Source organism: Heterodontus francisci, chromosome 1, assembly GCF_036365525.1.
Source record: "Heterodontus francisci isolate sHetFra1 chromosome 1, sHetFra1.hap1, whole genome shotgun sequence".
Taxonomy (NCBI): Eukaryota; Metazoa; Chordata; class Chondrichthyes; order Heterodontiformes; family Heterodontidae; genus Heterodontus; species Heterodontus francisci.
This window is the reverse complement of record NC_090371.1, coordinates 83,958,757-83,985,695: the sequence shown is the minus strand read 5'-3', so window position 1 is coordinate 83,985,695 and position 26,939 is coordinate 83,958,757. Positions and strand designations below refer to the sequence as shown.

Below are 26,939 nucleotides of genomic sequence, written 5' to 3'. Positions count from 1 at the left end.
TTTAAATTAATTTAAATATTTAAATGCTGCTCCCGTCACCGAGCGGCGTCGGGGCAGGAGGGGGTGGTGCCGCCACGAGGCCTCGCCGCCGCCGCCTGCAATATAGGCTGGGCCCTCATGCCATCGGGTGCATGGCAGCTATTTCCCAGAGGCATTTTCTGGCACTCCTGCCACAACCCCTGATGTCGGGGGGTTCTGTAGAATTCAACCCCAGGAGTCAGTATAAGGACCACTGCTTTTCTACATATAAAATAATGACTTTAATTTGGGTGCACAGGGCACAATTTCAAAATTTGCAGATGACACAAAACTTGGAAATATTGTGAACAGTGAGGAGGATAGTGATAGACTTCAAGAGGACATAGACAAGCTGGTGGAATGGATGGACACGTGGCAGATGAAAGTTAATGCAGAAAAATGTGAAGTAATTCAATTTGTTAGGAAGAACAAGGAGATGCAATATATGGGTGATTTTCTCCATCACCTCCACTTTCCCACCCTATTCACATATCCCTTGATTCCCTTAGTGCCCAAAAATCTACCGATGTGTTTTGAATCTACTTATCAACTGAGCATCCACAACCCACTGGGGTACAGAATTGCAAATGTTCACAACCCTATGAGAGAAAAGGGTTCTCCTCATCTCGGTCCTAAACGGTCAATCCCTTATCCTGAGACTAAGGGAAAAATTTTGACTGACTTGACCCACAGGGAACAGGTCACTCAAAAGTTATGGGGAATGCAGAATTCTGGATTGCACCATACGCAGGGAAGCTTTACATCCACAACGTGTCAATGATGACAATGATATTGTGGTTTTCCAAGTGCCCTGTTACTATATCCTTATTAATCGATTGTAGCATTTTCCCTACGCTGATGTCAGGCTAACTGGACTGTAGTTTCATGTTTTATGTCTCCTTCCTTTCTTGTGCAGCAGGGTTATATTTGCTACCTACAATTTTTTTTTCAATTGTTCATGGGTTGTGGTTGTCGCTGGCTAGGACAGCATTTATTGTCCATCCCTAATTGCCCTTGAAAAGGTGGTGGAGAGCTGCCTTCTTGAACTGCTGCAGTCCTTAGGGTATAGGTACACCCAAAATGCTGTTAGGAAGTGAGTTCCAGGATTTTGACCCAGCGACTGTGAAGGAACGGTGATATAGTTTCAAGTCAGCATGATGTGTGGCTTGGAGGGGAACTTGCAGGTGGTGGTATTCCCATGTGTCTGCTGCCTTGTCCTTCTAGGTGGTAGAGGTTGCGGGTTTGGCAGGTGCTGTCGAAGGAGCCATGGTGAGTTGCCGCAGTTCATCTTCTAGATGGTACACACTGCAGCCACGGTGCATCCATGTTGAAGGGAGTGAATGTTGAAGGTGGTGGATGGGGTGCCATTCAAGTGGGTTGCTTTGTCCTGGATGGTGTCGAGCTTCTTGAGTGTTGTTGGAGCTGCACTCATCCAGGCAAGTGGAGATTATTCCCTCATACTCCTGACTTGTGCCTTGTAGATGGTGGACAGGCATTGGGGAGACAGGACGTGAGTTACTCACCACAGAATTCACAGCCTCTGACCTGCTCTTGTAGTCACAGCATTTATGTGGCTGGTCCAGTTCAGTTTCTGGTAAATAGTAACCCCTAGCATGTTGATAGTGGGGGATTCAGTGATGGTAATGCTCTTGAATGTCAAGGAGAGATGGTTAGATTCTCTCTTGTTGGAAATGGTCATTGCCTGGAATTTGTGTGGCGTGAATGTAACTTGCCACTTATCAGCCTAAACCTGGAGGTTGTCCAGGTCTTGCTGCATGTGGACATGAGCTGCTTCAGTATCTGAGGAGTCGTGAATGGTGCTGAACATTGTGCAATCATCAGCGAACATCCCCACTTCTGAACTTATGATGGAGGGAAGGTTATTAATGAAGTAGCTGAAAATGGTTGGGCCTAGGACACATGGACCATTCTAGAAACCATTATGTAGTGTAGGCCATTATGTGGTAATATGATCTAGTAGCAATAATGGAAAAATGGCTTTAGAATGCTCAGGACTAGATGCTTAATATTCAAGGATACAAAGTGTTCAGAAAAGACAGGGAAGCAAATAGTATAGATGCATTTAAGGGGTAGCTAGACAAGCATATGAGGGAGAAGGATAGAAGGTTATGATGATACATTTAATGAGTAAAGATGGATGGAGGGTTGAGTGGAGCATAAACATTAGCATGGACCTGTTGGGCTGAATGGCCTGTTTCTGTGCCATATATCCTATGTATGTAATCCAGGTGTGTATGAAAAAGGGAGGTGGGGTGGCAGTACTGATTAGGGAAGAAATTGTAGTGTTGGAAATGGAGGGGGCAAAGACAGAATCCATTTGGTTAGAGTTGAGAAGCAAGAAAAGTACGATCACACTACTGGGGGTATTCTATAGGCTTCAAATAGTGACAGAGAGATGGATGAGCAATTCTGCAGGGAAATCACAGAGATGTGCAAGAACTATAGAGTGGTAATACTTGGGGACTTTAATCACCCAAATATTGATTGGGATAGTGTTAGAGTAAAGGGAAAGGAGGGGGATGAATTTCTGAAATGTGTTCAGGAGAAGATCCTTGATCAGTATATTCTCGGTGCAACTAGAACGAAGACATTGCTCGATCTGCTGCTGGGGAATGAGGTGGGCCAATGGACCAAGTATCTGTTGGGGAATACTTGAATAAGAATGATCATTGTAAGATAAGTTTTAGAATAGTAATGGAGAAGAGCAAGAAACAATCTAAAGTAGAAAGTCTAAATTGGAAGAGGCCTAATTTCAAGGGGATGAGAGGTGCCTAGCCAGGGTAAAATGGAACCAAAAACTGACAGGAAAAACTTTAAGTAGATGTTTCACATACAGGCTAGGTACATTACAACAAAGGCGAAAGGTAGAAGAACTAAAGCCAGGGCTCCTTGGATGACGAGGGAGAGAGAGAATATGATGGAAAAAAAAAAGAGGGTGTATGATGCATGTCAGGTGAATTCTTCAAGCGAGAACCAGGCCAAACACAATATGTTGAGACGGAAAGTGAAGAGGAAAATAAGACTAGCAAAGAGACAATATGAGAATAGAATGGCAGTTAACATAAAAGGTAACACAAAAATCTTCTACCGGCATGTAAATAGTAGGAGGGCAGTAAGAGACAGTGTGGGTCCTATTAGGGATAATGAAGATGATCTATGCTTAGAGGTGCAGGGCAAGGCCAGAATATTTAATGAGCACTTTGTATCGGTGTTTGTACTGGAAAGACTGGCTATGCTTAGAGTGGATAAGTCATCCATTCAGGATGGCTTGCATCCCAGGCTGCTAAAGGAAGTGGGGGTGCAAATAGCAGAAGGGTTTGCCATATTCTTCCAATTTACCCTAGATATGGGGGAGGTGCCAGAGGATTGGAAAGTGGCAAATGTAACACCCTTAGTCAAGAAAGGACAGTCCGAGTAATTACAGGCTGAACTGTTTAACATCAGTGGTGGGAAGGTTTTAGAAACAATAATCATGGAAAAAAATTAACAAGCACTTGAAGAGATTTGAGTTAAGTAAGGAGAGCCAGCACAAATTTGTAAAAGGCAGATCGTGCTTGACTAATCTAATTGATTATTTTGATAAAGTAACAGAGAAGGTTGATGAATGGAATGCTATGGATGTTGTCTATATGGATTTTAAGGAATTGTTTGACTAAGTACCTGTTAAGATCAGGTGTGGAGGGGTCACAAGGCTCCCCTCTTGTTCTTGTTTGACCGCATCAGGGGTTATTCTTTGTAAAACAGTGGATGTGTTTACCACTTCAGTGAGTGTTTTACTCTTTTCCTTTGTTGTGATTGTAAAAGAACCAATGGTTCAGGTTTTCTTGAGTTTAAACAAGAAAGAGATTAGTTTATTGTACTTTAAAAAATCTAAACCCAATGTAGATAAAATAATAAAACATTGCTACACTTTCACTCACACATGCACATGAGAACCACATACAAAGTGATAAGAAATAGTCTGGTTTGGATTAGAGTCCAGAACAAGTACAGTCAGTGGAGTCGGGTAATTCTGTTATCTTCTGACTGAAGTTGTGATCTTGAAGTCTTTGGTTGGTAGAAGTGCACTTTGTGGCTGGCCCACCTGGTTTACGTTTTTCTTGGAGACAGAGCTGTAGGTGGCTGTCCTTCCCAGAGTAGCTGTCTGTAGCAATGGTAGGCTTGGGGGCTCCACAGTCACAGACAGATTTCAAACTTGCGATGTTTTCTGGAGAGAGAGAGAGAGACACACACACACACACACACACACATACACAGCCCCACTAGGGTCTCGTCTGGTTTTCATTCAAAGCTTGTCTGCTTCAAAGTCTCAGGAACTTGTCCTTTTGCAACAGACTGCTAGTTTTTCATGGATTTGTGGGGGGGGGGGGGAAGTCACATGATTGTCCAGTGTCCTCATTTGCAATTTAGTTAGATTCAAGTCTAGGTATTTTCAATCTCATTGTTTCAATGTTTACCCACTGGAGGTATAACTCCACTGTTAATGTTCCAAGATATCTTTGAATGTTTTGCCAATAGAAGCGAAGTTGTTAGCTGTTTCCAAATTCATGAGGCATTGTCCTGTATGCAATCCCGTTAGACATGCATCACCAATTCGATGTCCTGGAATGTGAGGTATTTCAATGCAAATTGTGGTGGCCATCTTGGCTCCCAGCTTTTTAAAAGTTAACTGTAGGTTTCCAACTGATGAATTAAAAATCCTCATTTGGTATGGCATGTTTTCTTGACAGTATCACATAAAAGGCTGGTTAACAAAATTGAGGCTCATGGAATAGGAGGGTCAGTGTCAGTTTGGATAAAAAAATTGGCAGAAGGACAGAAAACGGCGAGTCATGGTAAATGGGTGTTTTTCAGACTGGAGGATGGTAGACAGTGGTGTTCCCCATAAGTCAGTGCTGGGACCACTGCTTTTTTAATCTCTAAAAATGACTTGGATATTGGAATACAAAGTAAAATTTCAAAATTTGTCCATGATACCAAACTTGGAAGTGTGGCAAAAAGTGAGGATGATGCCAATTCATTGCAATAGGTTGCAGGAAGGCAAGCAGAATGGGCAGACGAGTGGCAGATGGAATTTAGAGAGAAGTGGGAGAGGAAGCATTTAGGCAGAAGGGATAGGCAATATAGACTTAATGGCACAGTTCCAAGGAGTGTGCAGGGACAGAGGGACCTTGGGTTTCATGTGCATAGATCTTTGAAGGTGGCAGGACATATTGAGAGCATAATTAGCAAAGCATATGGGATCTTGGGCCTCATAAATAGAGGTATTGAGTACAAAAGAAGGGAAATTATGCTGAACCTTCATAAACCTATGGTTATATCAAAACTAGAGCATTGTATCCAGTTCTGGTCACCACACATTAGGACGAACGTAAGGGTACTTGAGAGGGTGCAAAGGAGATTTAACAGAATGGTTCCAGGGTTGAGAGATTTTAGCTACAAGGTTAGATTGGAGAAGCTGGGCTAGAAGTGTCAGCTCAAATGTGCCTGGATCTGATGATCTCTAATGTTGATGGCATCCTAACGAAAACCTCGAGTCCTGCACCAGGCTCAGCCACCTCCCTGTACAGCCAGGGCACTTCTGTGTTCTGCATCTTCCTCCTCCTTGTCACGCACACAGCAATTATAAACAAAATTGTAAGAGTTATGAAAACTGACTTCGTCTTTTAAAAAATTAACCTTTTATTTAAAAAGTGAACAATGCACCCAAAATGGTCACCAAAGAAAAAAGTCTTGATCTTTGCGGATTCAAACTGTCTGACAAGGACAAAGGAAAATCTTCCACTAACTTTGCAGCAGTAAGTAGATAATCAAGTGCACCTCACCTAAATGTTGAATGGTGACCCCTTTAAATAGCGCTGGTGTTGGGGCATGGTGGGGTGGGGGTTCTCTTGTGCAAGTGAATGCATGTTGAGCTGTTTGCCATTGCTTATCTGCCATTATATCTGGTAATCTAACTTCCTAATCTACCTTTGCCAATTTTCCACTCATATCTCCATAATTTGGTTTGTTTCAAGGTTTGCTGATGATACCAAACTTGGATATGTGGCAACCAGTGAGGATGATATGAACCGCCTACAACAGGACATAGTTAGGCGAGCAGAATGGACAGAGAGGTGGCAGATGAAATTTACATACAATGAAGAATTATGGCCCAATTCGCCAATTTACTCTCCTGTTGAGCAAGTCTGTGTACCCGGAGTGGAATCTCCAAAGATTTCTCCATCTGTCTCTCTATATGAAAATAATTTAGTCTTCTTCTAATGTCCCAAATCTCACTCAAAAGATTTTTGTAGTCAGTTGAAAGAAGTGCAGGATGAAAGAGAAGCAAAGAGGTAGAATGTGAGAGAAGAGAATGAAAGGAAGAGAGGAGAAACTCTAAAAGTCATGGACACAAGTGAAAGAGGAGAGAAAATTAAGTAGAAAACAGCAAAAAGGAGAAACAAAGAAAGAAAAAAAGGAGAGGGAAACAAGACAAAATAAGAGAGAAACAGTAGTGAAGCAGGAAAAACAGACACGAGAGAGACACAGAAGAAGGATGCAAAACTAATGACATTATAAACTTTGCAAAACTTGCTTCCAGACCTAATAAGGGACAGAAAATGAAACAATATGCATTTATATAGTTCTTTTTACACCCATGGATGCCCTAAGTGCTTTACTTCCAATTAACTACTTTTGAACTATTGTTGTCTTACGGTCAAACATGGCTGCAAATTTCTGCAATGCAAGGACCCACAAATAGCAATGAAATTAATAACCATTAAATATGTTGAGGGGTAATTCTTAGCCCAAGACACCAGTATTTCTTTACGAGATCCATGATTAGAGGACACTACAGCCTGCCAGACTGAACATTGAGTTCAATAATTTCAGAGCATGATGGGCCCCCCAATTTACTTTTATTTTTAGTTATTTTTTCTTTTCCCTTTTTAAAAATTTTTTTCTGTGTTTATTTTATTTTATTTCATCTTCGTTTGTTCAGTTTGCCTACCCACTGTTTTTTTTTCATGTTTGTACTTGCGGCTGTTCAATTTTTAGTCCATTAACACCCTATCTGTACTAATGCTTTGTCTTTCAACACACCATTAATATATTGTTTGCCTTTGCTCCACGCCCTTCTGGTCAGCTATTCTGTGACCTTGTCCTATCTACACCTTCTCCTTTGGTATCTCTTGCCCCACCTCTGCTTCACTTGCTTATAACATTTTACATTTCTAATATTTGCTAGTTCTGAAGAAGGGTCACTGACCTGAAACATTAACTCTGCTTCTCTCTTCACAGATGCTGCCAGACCTGCTGAGTATTTCCAGCATTTCTTGTTCTTATTCCATGATTAGGGGGAATGTGAGCAGCAATAAGAATTTATCTGGGTCGGACCAAATTAAAAAATGTTCAAGAGTTACTGCCTTAAGAGACAAATACAAGCAACCTTGTGCACTCACCCTCAGACAGGCAGCCTTAATTTCTGTACTCACAAGTTATGTAAGTGAACTGAACTTTCTTATGCAATGTCAAATATTTTCAGTGGAAAAACCCTCATCTACTCTTTTTCAAGACATTTACGCATAAATGGATAATAATATGGATCATAATAAATGCATATTACAGTGGCATAAGCAGCAACGTCAGGCCAGAAAGACATTGTGTTAGCTTTTATCTGCTGTCACAAACTTTATATGGCTCAGCTATCATGATATAACAGCAGACATATAACTTGATCAGTTTGACCACCTAAATTGACAGATGCAGGTAAATCTGAATTGGATCTGACAGCCTTTTTGAAAGAATTCAACTCAAGAATGCAGTCATCACTATAAAGGGAGGCACTCCTTTCAGAAAGCTTTTACAGGAGATTTGCAGCTGAAGCATACTCATTCCCAACAATCTTTTTAATTGTACACATCTGGTGATTGAACACTTTGCCCATGCTAAAAATGTAACTACTAGAACATTCACACATTTTATCATCATCGTGATTCGTGATGTATAAAATTAAACAGCTTACTGTCGTAATCCCACCCCAAAAATGGACATCAACAATTTACACTAACAAGATTGTCAGTTGTAGAGTTATTTACAGTACAGAAGGAGGCCATTCGGCCCATTGACTCCTTGTTGACTACCCATGAGCAATCCAGTCAGTCCCACTCCCCCGTTCAATCCCCGTGGTCATGCAAGTTAATTTCCTTCAGGTGCCCATCCATTTTCCTTTTGAAATCATTGTCTCTGCTTCCACCACCCTCATGGGCAGTGAGTTCCAGGTCATTAACATTCGCTATGTAAAAAAGTTCTTCCTCACATTCCCCTGCATCTCTTGCCCCATACCTTTAATCTGTGTCCCCTAGTCCTTATTCCATCAGTTAATGGTGCCAAGAAAAACAATATGCCAAATAAGGAATATTAATTCATCAGTTGGAAACTTACATTAAACTTGTAATGGAAAAAATCCTGTAGTCAATTAAAAAAAACTGGCAGCCAAGTTGGCCACCACAATTTGCTTCTGAAACACCTTTTCACATTCCAGAGGTCTGAGGAGCATGGACCCAGAACAATGCCTTGCTCTAAGTAATTGAATTACCTAAGATTGCTTCATTAGCATGGCATTCAAGGCAATCCTAACACCTTGGCTTTGAAAGAGCAAACCCCTTCAGGTGTAAATATTGGCATCCTTGGGCTTGGGGAGCCAATTCCAAACCTTGAATCCCATTATAGGGTTCCAGAAAATACACTGACGCAGTCATGCAACCATCTGTCCATCTTGAACAAAGACAGTCAAGGCAGTAACTCATATTGTGCAGCAGCAGAAAGGGTGTGTGCCTCCCATTCTCTCTCTCTCTTCCCCAAGATAACACCACAAGTTTGAAAACTGTCTGCGACTGTGAACACTCCAAGCCTACAGATTGCTATAGACAGAGTCAAGGGGAAGAGAGCCACCTATGAGTCTGCCTCCAAGAAAGCCCTGAGCCAAGTGGGCCAGCCACAAAGTGCACTTTGACCAGCTAAAGACTTCAAGAATACAACTTCATCCAGAACACCACCAAATTATCCAACCTCAAAGACTGTGTATTTAATTCCCATTTATTCTGGACTCGAATCCAACCACAAATCTACTTTTCACTCTGTAATCTATTTGTGTGTATGTGTGATTCTAACCTTGTAACTAAAATCCCCCAACCTTGTAACCATTCTGCTAAATCTCCTCTGTACCTTCTCAAGGACCCGCACATCCTTCCTAAAGTGTAGTGACCAGAACTGAACACAATGCTCTAGTTGGGACCTAACCAGTGATTTATAAAGGTTCAGCATAATTTTCCTGCTTTTGTACTCTATGCCTCTATTTATGAAGCCCAAGATGCCATATGTTTTGCTAACCACTTTCTCGATTGGTCCTGTCACCTTTAAAGATCGATGCACATGCACCCACAGGTCCCTCTGTTCCTTCACACTCTTTAGAACAGTGCCATTAAGTCTATATTGCCTCATCCTATCCCTTCTGCCAAAATGCATGACCTCACACTTGTCAGTATTAAATTCCATCTGCCACCTGTCATGAAGGTGCTTCCATTATTAATATTTTTTGAGGACTCGTGTTTAAAGGATTGTGAAAATTGGTTTATTTGAAAGACTGAGGAAATGCCTGGACTTTTTTTTTAAGTTTACTGGAAGGACACTTTGAATTTTTTAAAAAACACTTACTGAAAAGGATAATAAAGTGCTAATTCAACATAAGGAGCCTTGCTGGCTATTGGAGTTGTTTACAGAGAAGTCACATGTCTAGGTTTATGGTTGTCAGGAGTTTTGGCTTTCTGATTTGGGCTTGGACTATTTGAATGCTCAGTTGATGTGTAGCCTGCTCATCCTTTTCCACCTGTTTTGAAAAATCTTCTGAGAAGCCAGTGTGATTCTCCTGAAAAGCCTGCAAGACCACTCCTCAACATCTCCTGAACAGAACTGCTCCAGAAAGATCCCAGTGACAGCCATTGTGTGTACCCGGACACCAGACCAAAGGCCAGCTGGAACATTCCATATCTTATCCTTTTTCTTCAAGAACTGACAATAATTTGGCCAAAGTATATTTTTAAATCTCTGCAGAGCCAGTTTTTTTCATTTTTTTCATTTTCTTTATTTTCTTCTTCGTGTGAATGTGTGCGTGTGTTAAGTTATTTATACTTTCATATTTCATCTTTGCATCTTTATTGAATAAGTTTTGTTTTATAATAAATCAATAGTTAACTTGATATACTTGAACAAATTAGCATTGAAAGGGAGGAGGTATTCGCAGTTTTTGTGGGCTTAAAAGTGCATAAATCCCCAGGCCCAGATGAGATGTATCCCAGGCTGTTATGTGAGGCAAGGGAGGAGATAGCAGGGGCTCTGACACAAATTTTCAAATCCTCGCTGGCCACAGGAGAGGTGCCAGAGGACTGGAGGACAGTGAATGTGGTACCATTATTCAAGAAGGGTGGTAGGGATAAACCAGGTAATTACAGGCCAGTGAGTCTAACATCAGTGGTAGGGAAACTATTGGAAAAAGTTCTGAAGGACAGGATTAATCTCCACTTAGAGAGGCAGGGATTAATCAAGGATAGTCAGCATGGCTTTGTCAGGGGGAGATCGTGTCTAACAAATTTGATTGAATTTTTCGAGGATGTGACTAGGTATGTAGATGAGGGTAGAGCAGTTGATGTAGTCTACATGGACTTCAGTAAGGCTTTTGATAAGTTCCCGCCTGGGAGATTGGTCAAGAAGGTAAGAGTCCATGGGATCCAGGGCAATTTAGCTAACTAGATCCAAAATTGGCTCAGTGGCAGGAGGCAGAGGGTGATGGTTGAGGGTTGTTTTTGCGATTGGAAGCCTGCGACTAGTGGTGTACCACAGGGATCGGTGCTGGGACCCTTGCTGTTTGTAGGGTACATTAATGATTTAGAAGTGAATATAGGAGGTCTGATCAGTAAGTTCGCAGATGACACGAAAATTGGCAGTGTCGTTAATAGTGAGGAGGAACGCCTTAGATTACAGGACAATATAGATGGGCTGGTAAGGTGGGCGGAGCTGTGGCAAATGGAATTTAATCCTGAGAAGTGTGCATTTTGGGAGGACTAACAAGGCAAGGGAATATATAATGTGTGGTAGGACCCTAGGAAGTACAGAGGGTCAGAAGGACCTTGATGTACTTGTCCATAGATCACTGAAGGCAGCAACACAGGTAGATAAGGTGGTCAGGAAGGCATATGGGATATTTGCCTTTATTAGCTGAAGCATAGAATATAAGAGCAGGGATGTTATGATGGAGCTGTACAAAACACTAGTTAGGCCACAGCTGGAGTACTGTGTACAGTTCTGGTTGCCACACTATAGGAAGGATGTGATTGCACTGGAGAGGGTTGCAGAGGAGATTCACCAGGATGTTGCCTGGGCTGGAGCATTTCAGCTGTGAAAAGAGACTGGATAGGCTAGGGTTGTTTTCCTTAGAGCAGAGAAGGCTGAGGGGGGACCTGATTGAGGTATACAAAATTATGAGGGGCATAAATAGAGTAGATAGGAAGAACTTTTTCCCTTAGTGGAGGGGTCAATAACCAGGGAGCACAGATTTAAGGTAGGAGGCAGGAGGTTTGGAGGGGATTTGAGGAAACAAGTTTTCATCCAGAGGGTGGTTGGAATCTGGAACACACTGCCTGAAGGGGTGGTAGAGGCAGGAACCATCACAACATTTAAGAAGTATTTAGATGAGCACTTGAAACGTCATAGCATACAAGGCTATGGGCCAAGTGCTGGAAAATGGGATTAGAATAGATTGGTGCTTGATGGCCAGCACAGACATGATGGGCCAAAGGGCCTGTTTCTGTGCTATATAACTTTATGACTCTATGATTCTAAAGAAACCTGATTGGTGGATTTTTATTCTGAAACTAATATAGATAAAGCCGCATCAGTAACTGGGGAAAACATATAAATATATATTGTGACCAGAGGAGTCGTGGAACTGGAGAAAGACAGTTCATTTCTCTAGCCGCGGTCATAACACACCTCTCTGCCCATTCTGCTAGCCTATCTATGTCCTGTTGCAGGCGGTTCATATCATCCTCACTGTTTGCCACGCCTCTAAGTTTGGTGTCGTCAACAAATTTTGAGATTCTACTCTGTATTCCAAGCTCCAAGTCATTTATATATAGCAAAAAAAGCAGTGGTCCCAGGACTGATCCTTGGGGAATACCACTGTCCAACATCCTCCAGTTTGAAAAACAACTGTTTATCATGACTCGCTGTTTTCTGTCCTTCTGCCAATTCTTTATCCAATTGGACACTGACCCTCCTATTCCATGAACTTCAATTTTCTTAACCATCGTTTTATGTGATACCTTATCAAATGCTTTCTTAAAATCTATATAAACAACATCCACCACATTCCCTTCAGCACCTTCTCCGCCACTTCATCAAAAAATTCATTTAGATTAATCAAGCATGATCTGCCTTTTACAAATCCATGCTGACTATCCTTAATTAGCTCGAAACTCTCTAAGCGTCCGTTGATATTTTCCATGATTATAGTTTCTAAAAACGTATCCACCACTGATGTTAAACTAACTGGCCTGTAGTTGCCAGGACAGTCCTTACACTCTTTCTTGAATAAGGGAGTCACATTTGCCACTCTCCAATCCTCCGGCACCTCCCCCGTATCCAGGGAAGATTGGAAGATTTTGGCAAGCCCTTCCGCTATCTCCATCCCCACTTCCTTTAGCAACCTGGGATGCAAGCCAACCGGACTGGGTGATTTATCAACCATAAGCATAACCAGCCTTTTAGTACCTCCCCCCACTCAATTTTTATCCTACCCATTGCCTCTATTCTCACTGCTTCTGCTGATATTTTGTCAGCCTCCATTTCCTTAGTGAACACTGATACAAAGTTCTCATTAAGTAAAGTAGGCTTGCCCTGCACCTCGAATAGGCCCCACTCCTCCTCTTACTACTAGCTTACCATTTACATGCCGCAAAAGATCTTGGGGTTCCATTTTTATATTCTTTCTTTGCCAGTCTTATTTTCCTCTTCGCCTCCCCTCTCAACTTATTGTAAATGGTCTGCTTCTCAATTGAAGAGTTCACCTGACATGCATCATACACCCTCTTTTTTTGTTTCATCATTATCTCTATCTCCTTCTTCAACCAAGGATCCCTGTTCTTGGTTCCCCTACCTTTCACCCTTGTTGGAATATTCCTAGCCTGTACCTGAAGCATCTCTTCCTTAAAGATAACCCATACAGCTCTTCCTGCTAATTTTTGGTTCCATTATACCCTGGCTAGATCCCTTCTCATCACATTGAAATTAGCCCTCTTCCAATCTAGACGTTCTACCTTATTTTGTTCGGTGCTTGTCTACATTACTAATCTAAACCTTATCATACGATGATCATTCTTACCAAAGTGCCCCCCGCAGACATTTGGTCCACCTCATTTCCCAGCAGCACATTCAGCAGTGCCTTTTTTCGAATTGGACTGAGAACATACTGATCATGGAAGTCTCCTGAATACATTTGAAGAATTCCTCCCCCTCCTTACCTTTTCTCTAAAATTATCCCAATCGATACTTGGGTAATTCAAGTCCCCCAATGTCACCACTCTATAGTTCTTGCACATGCCCAGTCATCGCCATTTTTAAATAATGTTTCCATTTTTGCCACTACATCACATTCCAAAACTGCTATTTGTGCTTGTAGCTCACCAACCTTATTCACCACACTTTGTGCATTTACACACATGCATTGTAAACCTGTCTTTGTATTCCTCGCAGTCCTTCTCAGTCCACTCCCAGCTAATATGGAACTACTCCCTTCTTTAGTACTGTCTAACACTTTTACTCTGACTCTGCCTAAAACTTTGCTATTTCCTACTCCAGTGGTATCTGTTTCTTCCAATTCTCTGTGCACCTTGGTGTTCCTCTATTGTATTATCTCCTGGTACCCATACCCTGCCAAGTTAGTTTAAATCCCCTCAATAGCACTAGCAAATCGCCTGCAAGGAAATTAGTCCCAGCCCTATTCAGGTGCAACCCATCCATCCCACCTTCTCCAGAACAGGTCCCAGTGCTCCAGGAATCTAAAGCCCTCCCTTCTGCACCACCTTTCCAGCCATGCATTCATCTGCACTTTCCTCCTATTTCTATACACATTTGTGCACAGTACTGGGAGTAATCTGGAGATTACTACTTTTGAGGTCCTGCTTGCTAATTTCTTACCTAACTCACTAAACTCTTTCTGCACAACCACATCCCTCTTCCTTCATATGTCGTTGGTACCAGTGTGGACCACGACTCCTGGCTGTTGACTATCCCTCCTCAGAATGCTCTGCAGCCATTCAGTGACATCCTTGACCCTGGCACCAGGGAGGTAACACACAGTCCTGGATTCACGTCTGCGGCTCCAGGAACGCCTGTCTGTTCCCCGACTATTGAATCTCCTATCACTGTCGCTCTTCCAGTCTTCCTTGTACCCCCCTGTACAGCTGAGCCACCCATGGTGCGATGGTCTTGGCTCTGGCTGCACTCCCCAGATGAACCATCACTTTCCTCAATATTCAGAACTGAATACTGGTTAGAGAGTGAGATGCACTCAGGGGTCTCCTGCACTACCTGCCTGTTTCTTCTTGACTGTCTGGTGGTCACGCATTCCCTCTCTGCCTGCACACGCATAAGCCACGGGGTGACCACATCTATAAATGTGATATCCAAGAAATGCTCAACCTCACAGATGCTCCGCAGTGATGCCAGCTGTTGCTCAAGTTCTGAAACCCGGAGCTCAAGCTGCTGCAACTGATGACCCTCCCTGCACATATGGTTATCCAGGACCTGAGAAGTGTCCTGGAGTTCCCACATTGCACAGGATATGCAGCTCTGCCATTCCTCTATCTATTAGATAATAAACCTTGGTACTACAATTAAACCCTGCTCGTAATAAACCCTGCTACTACTGATACTAATAACCCTACCAATAGCAATAAACCTTACTAATAGTAATAATAACCTTACTACTGCTAATAATAAACTTAATACTCATCTACCTTACCACTATTAATACACCCTGCCAATACTAAAATGTTACCAACAGTATTCATAACCTCACCAATAGTAATAAACATTATCAATAGTAATAGTAGTAACTGGGAAATACTCCCAGCCAATCTAATAAGCTTTACTACTATTAGCAAACCTTACTTCTGCTAATAAAACCTTACAATTATTAAATTACCCAAATTTTGAAAGATAAATGAGAAAAATACTCACCAACCAATCAACTACCTGTTTTCCTGTCACGTCACGCTTTGATTTCTCTCAGAACGCGGTAACTTTGCTCTGGAGCCACAGACTGGACAGGACTGGCTAGGATAGCTCTTTTAAACTCTCCGCCGCTCTCTCGATGGTTCCTTCCTGCTGCTCTTTTAAACTCCCTGTTGCTCTCTCTCTCCAGCGTCAAAGCTGTGTTGTTCCTTTGTAACTGCAATTTCTAATGTCCAGGTAATGACCATCTCCAATAAGGGCGAGTTTAACCACCTCCCCTTAACATTCAATGGCAATACCATCATTGAATCCCCACCATCAGCATCTTGGACACCATTGTCTAGAAACCTAACTGGACCAGCCACCTAAATACTGTGGCTACAACAGGGGTCAGAGGCTGGGTATTCTGTGGAGAATAATTCACCTCTTGACTCTCCAAAAGCTTTCCACCATCTACAGGACGCAAGTCAGGAGCAAGAGAATATTCTTCATTTACCTGGGTGAGTACAGCTCCAACATCACTGAAGTAGCTCAACACTATCCAGGAAAAAATAGCCTGCTTGATTGACATCCCATCCACCACCTTCAAACATTCACTCCCTCCACCAACAACACAACATGATTCCAGTGTGTACCATCTACAAAATGCACTACAGCAACATGCCAAGACTTCTTCAAAGGCACCTCCCAAACCCGGGACCTCTACCACCTATAAGGACTAGGGCAGCAGGCACAAGTTCCCCTCCAAGCCACACACCATCTTGGCTTTCTGGATAAAACCCCTGGAATCCCCGACCTAACAGAACTATGGGATTATTTTCACAACACAGACTGCAGCAGTTCAAGAAAGCATCTCATCACCACCTTCTCAAGGAAAGTTAAGGATGGCAATAAATGCTGGCCTTGCCACTGATGCCCACATCCTGTGAATGAGTAAGAAAATTAAAAAATGCCTACCTTCAGACTGGTATAAGTTGCTTACCATCTTGCTGTGTATCTGAAGCTTTAAAAAAGCTAACAGATACAATGAAGTACGCAGGTAAAAGAGCAGAAATAATATTTAAGGCCAGTGATCTACAATTGCCTGAACTAATCCTTATAACACAGCATTCCAAGCTCCAACAACCACATTAAGATATTTCTCCTAAGGTTTCTCCTCACTCTCAAGGCAATTTTAAACTGATTTCTTCTCATCAGGGATGCACCAACCAAAAGAAATAGTCTTTCTGTATTCATCCTATCAAATTCACCCATCACTTTAAAAAGCCTCAATTAAATTAAAGCCATTGTTATGCAAAGAAATGGGGTCTCCTTAATTTATTGTTACAAGAGTAAAGGGGACGACAGTGGGAGTGATTATGTGCCCCATTTTTAACCTTTTTTTAACATTCCTGGGATGTGGGTGGGCGTCGCTGGCTAGGACAGCATTTATTGCCCATCCCTAATTGCCCTTGAGAAGGTGGTGGTGAGCTGCCTTCTTGAACTGCTGCAGTCCATGTGGGGTAGGTACACCCAAAGTGCTGTTAAGAAGGGAGTTCCAGGATTTTGACCCAGTGACAGTGAAGGAACGGCGATATAATTCCAAATCAGGATGGCGTGTGGCTTGGAGGGGAACTTGCAGGTGGTGGTGTTCCCATGCATCTGCTGCCTAGTCCTTCTAGGTGGTAGAGGTCGCAGGTTTGGAAGGTGCTGTCTAAGCAGCCTTGGTGCGATGCTGCAGTGCATCTTGTAGATGGTACACAGTGCTGCCACTGTGCAACAGTGGTGGAGGGAGTGAATATTTGTGGATGGGGTGCCAATCAAGCAAGCTGCTTTGGCCTGGATGGTGTCGAGCTTCTTGAGTGTTGTTGGAACTGCACCCATCCAGGCAAGTGGAGAGGATTCCATCACACTCCTGACTTGTGCCTTGTAGATAGTGGACAGGCGCTGGGGAGTCAGGAGGTGAATTACTCGCCGCAGGATTCCTAACCTCTGACCTGCTCTTGCAGCCACGGTATTTATATGGCTACTCCAGTTCAGTTTCTGGTCAATGGTAACCCCCATGATGTTGATAGTGGGGGATTCAGCGATCGTAATGCCATTGAATGTCATGGGGAGATGGTTAGATTCGCTCTTGTTTGAGATGATGATTGCCTGGCACTTGTGTGGCGCAAATGTTACTTGCCAGTTATCAGCCCAAGCCTGGATATTGTCCAGGTCTTGCTGCACTTCTACACGGACTGTTTCAGTATCTGAGGAGTCGCAAATGGTACTGAACATTGTGCAATCATCAACAAACATCCCCACTTCTAACCTTATGATTGAAGGAAGGTCATTGATGAAGCAGCTGAAGATGGTTGGGCCTAGGACACTACCCTGAGGAACTCCTGCAGTGATGTCCTGAAGCTGAGGTGATTGACCTCCAAAAACCACAACCATCATCCTTTGCGCTAGGTACGACTCCGACCTGCAGAGAGTTTTCCCCCTGATTCCCATTGACTCCCATTTTTCTTGGGCTCCTTGATGCCATACTCAGTCAAATGCTGCCTTGATGTCAAAGGCAGTCACTCTCACCTCACCTCGAGTTCAGCTCTTGCACCAAACATAAAAAATTAACAGGTGCGTGAGCTTGGAATGATAAGTGGCAAGTAAAATTTTCTCCTCACAAGTGCCAGACAACGAACATCTCCAACAACAGAGTCTAACCATCTTCCCATGACATTCCATCATCAAATTCCTATCATCAATGCCCTGGGGGTTCCATTGACCAGAAACTGGACCAGCCACATGAATGCTGTGGCTACAAGAGCAGGTTAGAAGCTGTGAATTATGCAGCAAGTAACTCACCTCCTGACTCACCAAACCTTGTCCACCATCTACAAGGCACAAGTCATAAATGTGATTGAATACTCTCCACTTGCCTCAATGAGTGCAGCTCCAACACCATCCAAGACAAAGCAGCCCACTTGATCAGCACCCAATCCACCACCTTAAACATTCTTTCCCTCCACCACCAATACAACATGGCTGCAGTGTGTATCATCTGCAAGATACACCACTGCACCTCCATAACCCATGACCTCTACTGCCTAGAAATTCAAGGTAGCAGGTGAATGAAACGCCATGACTGCCAAGTTCCCTCCAAGTCACACACCATTCTGACTTGAACATATGTCTCCATTCCTTCAACGATGCTGTGTCTAAATCCTGGAACTCCCTACTTAACAGTACTGTGAGAGTACCTTTACCATACGGATTCCAGTGGTTCAAGAAGGCACCTTCTCTGGAAACCAGGAATTTGCAATAATGCTGGCCTTGCAACATACCCACAACCTGAAGATGAGTAAATTAAAAATAATATATTTTTAAATATGGCAAGAATATCTGTACCTCACTCAAATGACTAATTGGATTGCCTGAAAATTCATAAACGCAGGTATTTCAAGCGACTTCAATGCAATTACTTTGCTTGCTTTTATGAAAAATTTGGGCTGTAAAGAACTTCTGGTTACTACTTAGAACCTGTTCAGAACTCTTGTTCTCAGCAATCTGCATTTCAGGCCAAGTTGCCTTCATGCCTTTTTATTTCAGGTCAATACTTTTCTTTTGATAAGCTGTACCACTGACAGATTTCTCTCTCTCCATAACATAACTTTGCCTATCTAGTCAAAGAACATGTGCCTCAGTGGGAAGTATCAACATTTTAGTAATAAAAGTCATTGAGTTCCTCAAATATCCTGGTCTGAACATGATGAACATGTCCCATCTCCAGGCTTATATCATGCATGGATTCCTGAATAAAATTCAGTAGGTTGAGTGCATTATTTCAGCTGCTTCACAACCAGTTTTCAAAAGTCTAGGTTATTGCACTGACCTTGATGTTCAAGACCATCAACAAGTTCCCATTTCCAGCCATCCCAATTAAACAGGGCAGTCTCAATCCACTGCAGTTCTCTTAAATTATTGCTCTTTTCTCCTATTTAAGTCTCCATCATGCTGATTCATATTTTCTCACATAATTTGCTTTACTTCTAATATCTTTTTCATGATAGCTAGAATTTGGAGATCATGTAAAAGCAAAAATATCAGGATAGTATGTAAACTTGATTGATTCGTATCTCTCAACACTGTGCATAGAATGAAGGTTGGTGGCCACAAACATAAAAATATTATGTTTAGCATTTATATATGCTGTACTAATGCTTTTCCAGTATATAAAATTAAAAATTCTAAACGTATTCATCATATCTATTTAGCAAACACGGGAACTAATTCAAAAAGTTGCAAAATTCACTTCTTCCTTTTCAAAACCTCATATGGTTAATTACCATACATGAAAAGATAAATGGTTGGCAAAATTTTCTACAAGTATAAGTTAATATTTTCTCGTATTGTTTGTAGAAAATATCTTACCTCCAACTGGCCTCCCACATTCTATCCGTCGTAAACTCGAGGCCATCTAAAACTCTGCTACCATGTCTTTAACTTGCACTAAGTCCCATTCACCCAAGGTTGGCATCCTTCCAGCTACAAAAGATGATGGGACACACAGCAAACAATCCATTTAGGTGGAGCGCCTCCTCTTGGTGCACCTTTGCTGATGACTGTGAAGGACAATCCTTGAGAGGCAGGTTCTGCCACAAGTGCTGCACATGAAGCTGCCAAGTGACGCTGAGTTGCTGCTTTCAGCTTTGGCGCCTGTTGCCAAGCTGCTGTAGCAAGTGGTCATCGTGGTAGTGCACACCAGTCTATAGGATGCATCGCCATTTCTCTTTTTCACCAGCTTGTGACTCCCAGGTGCGATTGTCGACACTTGGGGCCTTCATGTCATGCTTGCAAGCATCCTTGAAGTAGAGCTTTGGATGCCCCACTGGTCGTCTGGCCCCGATTATCTCACCATACAGAAAGTCCTTGGGACTGCGACCGTTTTCCACCAAAGTCACCTCTGTTTGATTAGTGCCAACACACTTGGGAGCTCTGCCTTTGAAAGGACTGCCGCATTTGTGATTTTGTCCTGCCAGGATGTACCCTTTTGCGCCGCAGACAACGAAGATGGAAATTATTGAGCTTCTTTTCCTGGTAGCTGTAAGTCATCCATGTTTCACAACCATACAGAAAGGTGCTGAGAACACAGGTCTTATAAACCATTATCTTGGTCCTAAGGGACAGCTTGGTGTTATCCCATGCGCGTTTTGCAAGTTGGCCAAAGGTGGTAGCTGCTTTCCCTATGCACGTATCGAGCTCTATCTGTCTGTCACACCCCTACATTGCTCTACATTGGCTCTCAGGTCAAGTAATACTCGGTTTTAAAATTCTCAACCTTGTTTTCAAATCCCTACATGGTCTCACCTCTCCCTATCTCTGTAACCTCCTCCAGCCGCATAACTCTCCAAGATATCTGCGCTCCTCCAATTCTAGCCTCTTGAGCATCCCTGATTTTAATTATTCCGCCATTGGTGGCTGTGCCTTCAGCTGCCAGGGTTCAAAGCTCTGGAATTCACTACTTAAAGCTCTCTATCTTTCTTCAACTTACTTTTTGGTTATCTGTCCTAATATCTCCTTATGTGCCGCGGTGCCAAATTTTGTATGATAAACATAGGATATAGGATGTAGGCCATTCAGCCCCCTCAACTCTGTTCCACCATTCAAATAGATCATGGCTGATCTTCTACTTCAACACCATTTTCCTGCACTATCTTTAATATCTAGAAAGCTATCGATTTCTGTCTTGATTGTACTCAATGACTCAGCCTCCACAGCCTTCTGGGGTAGGGAACCAGGGGACACAGTCTCAGAATAAGAGGTAGGCCATTTAGGACTGAGATGAGGAGGAATTTCTTTACTCAGAGGGTGGTAAATCTTGGGAATATCCTTCCTGCAACCACCCTGTTGAGACCTGTAAGAATTTTGTATGCTCAATGAGATCACCTCTCATTGTCCTAAACTCTGGAGAATATAGGCTCAGTGTCCTCAATCTCTCCTCATAAGACAATCTTTCCATCACAGGGATCAGTCTGGTGAACCTTTGTTGCACGCCCACTATGGCAAGTATATCCACCCTTAGGTAAGAAGAACAAAACTGTACACAATTGTGAAGCAAATGGAGCAGCATTGATTTGGGATTGTTCTACCAAAGAGCTGGCAAAGACAGACACAATGGGTTGAATGTCCCTCTTCGGTGTTGTAAACCTCCATGGCACTGATTATTTCAGAACTGGAAATTGATCACTGCTGAATTCAAAGCGAATAGTTTCTTGGTTAAAAAAAAGTTGCATTGTTGCAGGTAGTGTTTATAAGACTGGGGACAGTTAGTCAGGGAGCTACCACTCTCAAGAGACAAAAGTAATTTTTCAGAATTCAAACCAAAATGCAGTACAGGAATAAGTTTAATGAGAATATTTGATTCCAAGTATCTTTTTAAAAAAAATCCAATTTTTATGATATTTATTAACTAAGCTATGTTTTCAAATGGCTTAAAATTTGCCTTGAAGCTCAGTATGTCAGTTGGGTGGCTAAATAATAGTTGGCATTGGTATTTTTAATCACTGAAACTGGCATGAAGATTTTACATGATATTTTACAGTATTATAACAAAGGACGACTAGCTGGTTGATATTTCATATGGAAATGGAGCTGGAACCTTTCAGGTAAGAGATGCACCAACTCTTCAATAATGTGAAAGCAAAATACTGTGGATGACAGTGAATAATGTGCTCGTGCAGATCAAGCCGTGTGGACAAAGATGACATTCTCAATCCAGGTTTGTTGGTTTTGATTATGTTTCTTTATTTTCACACAATGAATAACATATGAACAGATTACTTTTCAGTAAGTGCTCTCTATTGCTAACCTGATTTCGGCAGCAAAACAATGAGCTTCTTTCAGAAAAAAAGTTTTAAAAACCAACAACCATATGTAGAAGCATGACAATCAGCATGCCAAATACATAAGCGCCAATCAACAGCAGTTCATATCTATTCAATGTACAAAAATGCTTCATGAATAAAAACTGTTACAAAAAACATTTCAAACAACAATGTACAAGTTTGCTCTATGTTTAATTAGAATACAAATATAATATTTGTCTAAAATATGTGTACATACAGTCAAGTATAATAACATGCAAATACACTCTAAAAAAGGTTTAAAAACACTATGAATACAGACTAAAATAAGCCAGCACTATGTAAAAGGACCTTGTGCCCCATGTTTAAAGTTACATTTTTGAAACTTCATTTGCAGTCTTATCAATTTTCGGCAAGAAATTGCTCTTTTTTCTAAAAAAAAGCAGAGTGAAAACAAAACACTGGGATTTGACTAGGACACCCGTGTAGACACATTTGGCAGCTCTTTCAATGTCTCTGTATTGTTTTAGTGTTGCAACCTTGGCAGGCTTTTCACTAGACATGATACAATACATTATTTCACATCAGCACTACACCGTGCTTTATCAGACCCAAAATTTACTGTACCTCCATGCTGATTACATTGTTAATGCTGTGGTCCATTTCAAACAATTGTCATTGTCATTTTAATGGTTTTGCTTTTGTGACACGACCTACCAAATTTTAAAGGCAAGGGTTAATTTAAAACTTGTATGTAATACGAATTCCTCCCTCCCCCTGTCCAACTTCAATTAGCACCATTCCAAAACCCCAGTTGCATGAAAACAAGTGTTTGGCATCAAAATGAATTGTTAAACTTGTTTGAAAAACAGTTAAAATGACAATTACACAGACACGATGATTCAGACAGTTTGAACCCATGCAGGTCAAAGATGTGTAATTACATTATATACAACAGGCTACTGTTTTTGACTGAATTAAGGCTGCCATGATATAAACATTTTGCCTAAATATAACTGCAGTCACAATTACTCATTTTGAAAAATAATTGAAAATATGTTTTGGATTATCTTCATAAGAACACTTAATTTCTTTTTGCATAAGGGGAAATTAAATACAGAAATTCAAAAGTTTAAGGTAATAGTTTTCATTGATTCTCCAGAAGGAACGAAAAAGCACAATTACCAGGATACAAGACACTCACAAATCTGGGGATACATTAAAACAGCCATGTCTTTGATATTAAGTATTTGATTATTTGCATACAATAGTTTGGGAAATAGTAAGTTACGATTGACACTGTTAACTGGGACACAGTTAAAAGAGACATTCCTTTACAGCAGAACGTTTTCTAATTTCCCCGATTGACTCAGTTCTGAAATGACGATTGATGGATGGGGTTTACCAATTATCAAGGATGATTAGATAATTAAGGTAATTTCTATTATCAGGTCATCCCAAATGGTGACAGTTCTGTTAGTTACCAATTCTAATGTACAAAGTTCTGCATCTTTTCAAAATGAATATTTCTGATGTTCACATTTTGTTTGTGTGCGTTCATGGATGAGGATTAATTCTAAAGTAATGTGAACAAATTTAGGACATTTCTTAGGAGTAAATTTTGTAATTTTGGAGAACTGTCATTGAAATATTGCATGAATAAGCATGTTGTGAAATTTATATAATTGTGGAAAATATATATTTTTAAATCTTTAACATCTATTTACTTTGGAAAACTGTAAGGCCATACAGGAGGGCACACAATGTTATATTTTTAAATGATCTAGATTACAACATCAATTCCTACCTTTACAGAAAGTCACTTGTGAACTTAATTGCTCAAATTTTAGTGACAAGTGTGAGAGTTGAAGATCAATTATAATTTTTTTTAAATTGAAATGCAATTCCCATCATTAAAAGAGTAATTTGAATTTCTTTTTACTGTTTTGTACTATATTGCTTCTCAAAGGAAATGCTCAGTGATAAAAGTGTAGGTGTAAATAAGAAATCCAGCTGATCCCTTGAGAAGTTCAGGCTGAATCTATTCTGCGCTTTGCACGTCTTTCAGATCCATTATTTCTGATTAATGTCACATTCTGACAGGGTTGTCTATCAAGGCGGGAAAATTTATTTTCACTACATAAAATAAACCTGGGACATTTATCGATTGAAAATGCCCTTTAATGACTTTGTTTTTCTATTTCTGCTGAGTTACCAACAGCACAGGTTGAACTGAAGCAGAAAGTGCTTTATGTGGATAACACTTTTGCATTTAAGGCTCTGTGAGTACAGTATTGCCTAAATGACGGCAAGAATATTTTAAAATTGTTTGTTTCTCCTTTAATCGACTAGCATATATTGATTATAAATCCAGTATATAAGAAACGCTGTTGCAAGCAAAATGTTATTGCTGCCTGCCCTTCCAAGGAACATTTCATTAATACATTCTTCTAACAGGCTGCCAAAAGTACTTGTACTAACTTACCCTTTTATATGCCATTACATGTTGCCCACTCGCAAATAATGGGTCCGTGGATAGAGCGCGGTTAACAGGGAGAAGGAATGTTTGTACAAAATTGTGAAACTGAATTGACATATTACAATACCAAACATTGACAGGAGAGTCTGGTATTTGTAAAGAATGCAGTGAATGCTGGAACGAGGCCATCCCTTTCATATAGTGGATTGCGTGAGAAAATGGTTATTATTTTAAAATTATCCAACATCCGAGTCTCAGTCATTCCCTTCTCATTCACCAAATAACATTAAAGTGCAGGAAGTTATCAGTGATTGGAGGCTGTAGATTGGTAGCTGGTGGCAGAGATGTTCAAACTGTTGTACCTTTTAGAATTTGTGGTGATTGCCTCGTTTTCAGTTTCTTTGGACTTCCTATGTCTCTTCACTTTCTGCCCAACTTCCTCTTTCTGCTTTCTCTTGGTGCCTTTATCTGACTTAGGCTCCTGTTGCTGTACCATGCATATTACAGCTTCAATTGTATCCATGATTGTGTCCTGACTGGCTGAGGCCAGTGTCTCGGGGGCTAAACTGTACCTCAGGCCTCGTTTACTGGGAAGATCCACACACTTCTCCAGTACTGGCATCTGGTCTGTGAAATCATCATCTAGCGGCACAGGGTGCTTTCTTGGCCGGCCTCTCCTCTTTTTCACTATGTTGTTGCCAGTCTTTGACTGCCTTTGCAGCCTTTTGGCTTTCAGGATCTTGTTGACATGGTCCAAGTTCTTTTTTGTTGCCAGTATTTTGTCATAATTGCACATCTTCCTGACTTCACATTGAATAGCTTCAATTTCTCTCCTCTTCAGTTTTCTCCTTGGTGAAGAACTGGGACTTTGAACTGAATTGAGAGAAACAAAAGGAATCATTTTAATCACCAGATGTACATGATCACTTAATTAGATTCACAGCATGAAATTATACACTGTCCAATGCCAGACCGATGTTAAAATAGTTTAAAGATGCTTTTGAAGTTACAGACAGCTTAATATTTGAAGTACGTTTTGGACCAATGGTGAAACTCAACTAGACAACTTGCTCAGGAAATAGAATCCAGCCTCTACTACCTAATGCAAAATCTTTTTCTTTGATCACCGAACTAATGTTGCCACAAACTGTTTTTAATGTATTCTCAAGAGTAAGGACATAAAAAAACCTGGTCTTAATGAAAAACAGCTTAGAGAAGGGCAAAGGGTTGAAGCAGTAGTTATCTCTATGTGGGTCTATAATACATGCATCAAATATTAAGGTGTTCAGAAACAGATTTTTAATGAACATCTACACTACCTAATCCCAGATTAAAATATCAAATAAGTGCTTGAGACAACTGTGTTTAAGATGGGTTTGGTTTCTTGACAGATCAAAAGTTATGATCACTTAAAAGACCAATTACAGTGCACAGTTTGTGTTGTTCCAAATCAGGTTCACCTGTGTATTGATACAAATGTATTGTGTAATTAAAGTTTGAATTCACATGAAGTGCACTTTGCAAGAAACCACAATTAACAGGTACTATGACAACTTTATGGCTTCAAACGCACTGCCACATATCTTGCAAAACATGGGAATTTTAAAAAAATTAATTATTTACTATTTTAATATTAAGAGATTGTCCCATCATCTCTCTTCCAATATTAAAATATAACCAGCATTTGCAAGCCAGTGAATGTTGGTCTTGGCAGAGAGTGATGTGGGAAGTGATAACCTGAAGAATTATATTTGTAATATAATGATGCCTTTAGAAAAGATTCTCAACTGTAGTTCACTAATGTGCATTATACAGGCCAAATGTAGCTCGCAGTGTCCATGTAAAGAGAATGAGCTCAGAGGAAAGATGACAAGGTCACAAGATTATTATGGATGAGTAAAGCCACTTCACCTATCCTAATTCATCCATCCAGGAAAACCCTATAGTACCCCCATGCCGGGATCTAATTGTTTCTTAAATGATTTCAGGGTCTTCACCTCCACTACTTTATCTGGAAATCTATTTCATTTTGAAGACATAGATCAAGGAATTCTGTTCTTTAACTTCAGTGTAAAGATCTTTAAAAATCTCAAAGAATTGGTTTAGCAAGATATTTTTACACTGATGATTAAACAATATTTTCTAAATGTAGTAAGAACGGCTTTCATACATGCATCATTTGAAAATATAGGAATGCAGTCATTTTAGTGCAAAGCAGGTCATGTTTCAGTCCTGCTTAATTACTATTATTATTCAAGCCTGGGTACGCCTTCAGAGATTCCCACCAACTTATTCCAAGTTTCACTGAACAGCTGGGTTCATTT

General features: G+C 41.0%; 1 protein-coding gene across 5 annotated transcripts in view; it reads right to left on the bottom strand.

Annotated features, from left to right (window-relative positions):
• Positions 1–22,088: 22,088 nt before the first annotated feature.
• The window catches only part of setbp1 (SET binding protein 1), a 402,160-nt gene continuing 397,309 nt past the window's right edge, over positions 22,089–26,939 (bottom strand). For all 5 annotated transcript variants that reach the window (XM_068032653.1, XM_068032667.1, XM_068032660.1 and 2 more), the window contains exon 5: positions 22,089–25,488. In XM_068032653.1, the coding sequence (XP_067888754.1) occupies positions 24,920–25,488 (569 nt within the window). In that variant the 3' untranslated portion in view covers positions 22,089–24,919. The remainder of the gene's footprint in view (positions 25,489–26,939) is intronic.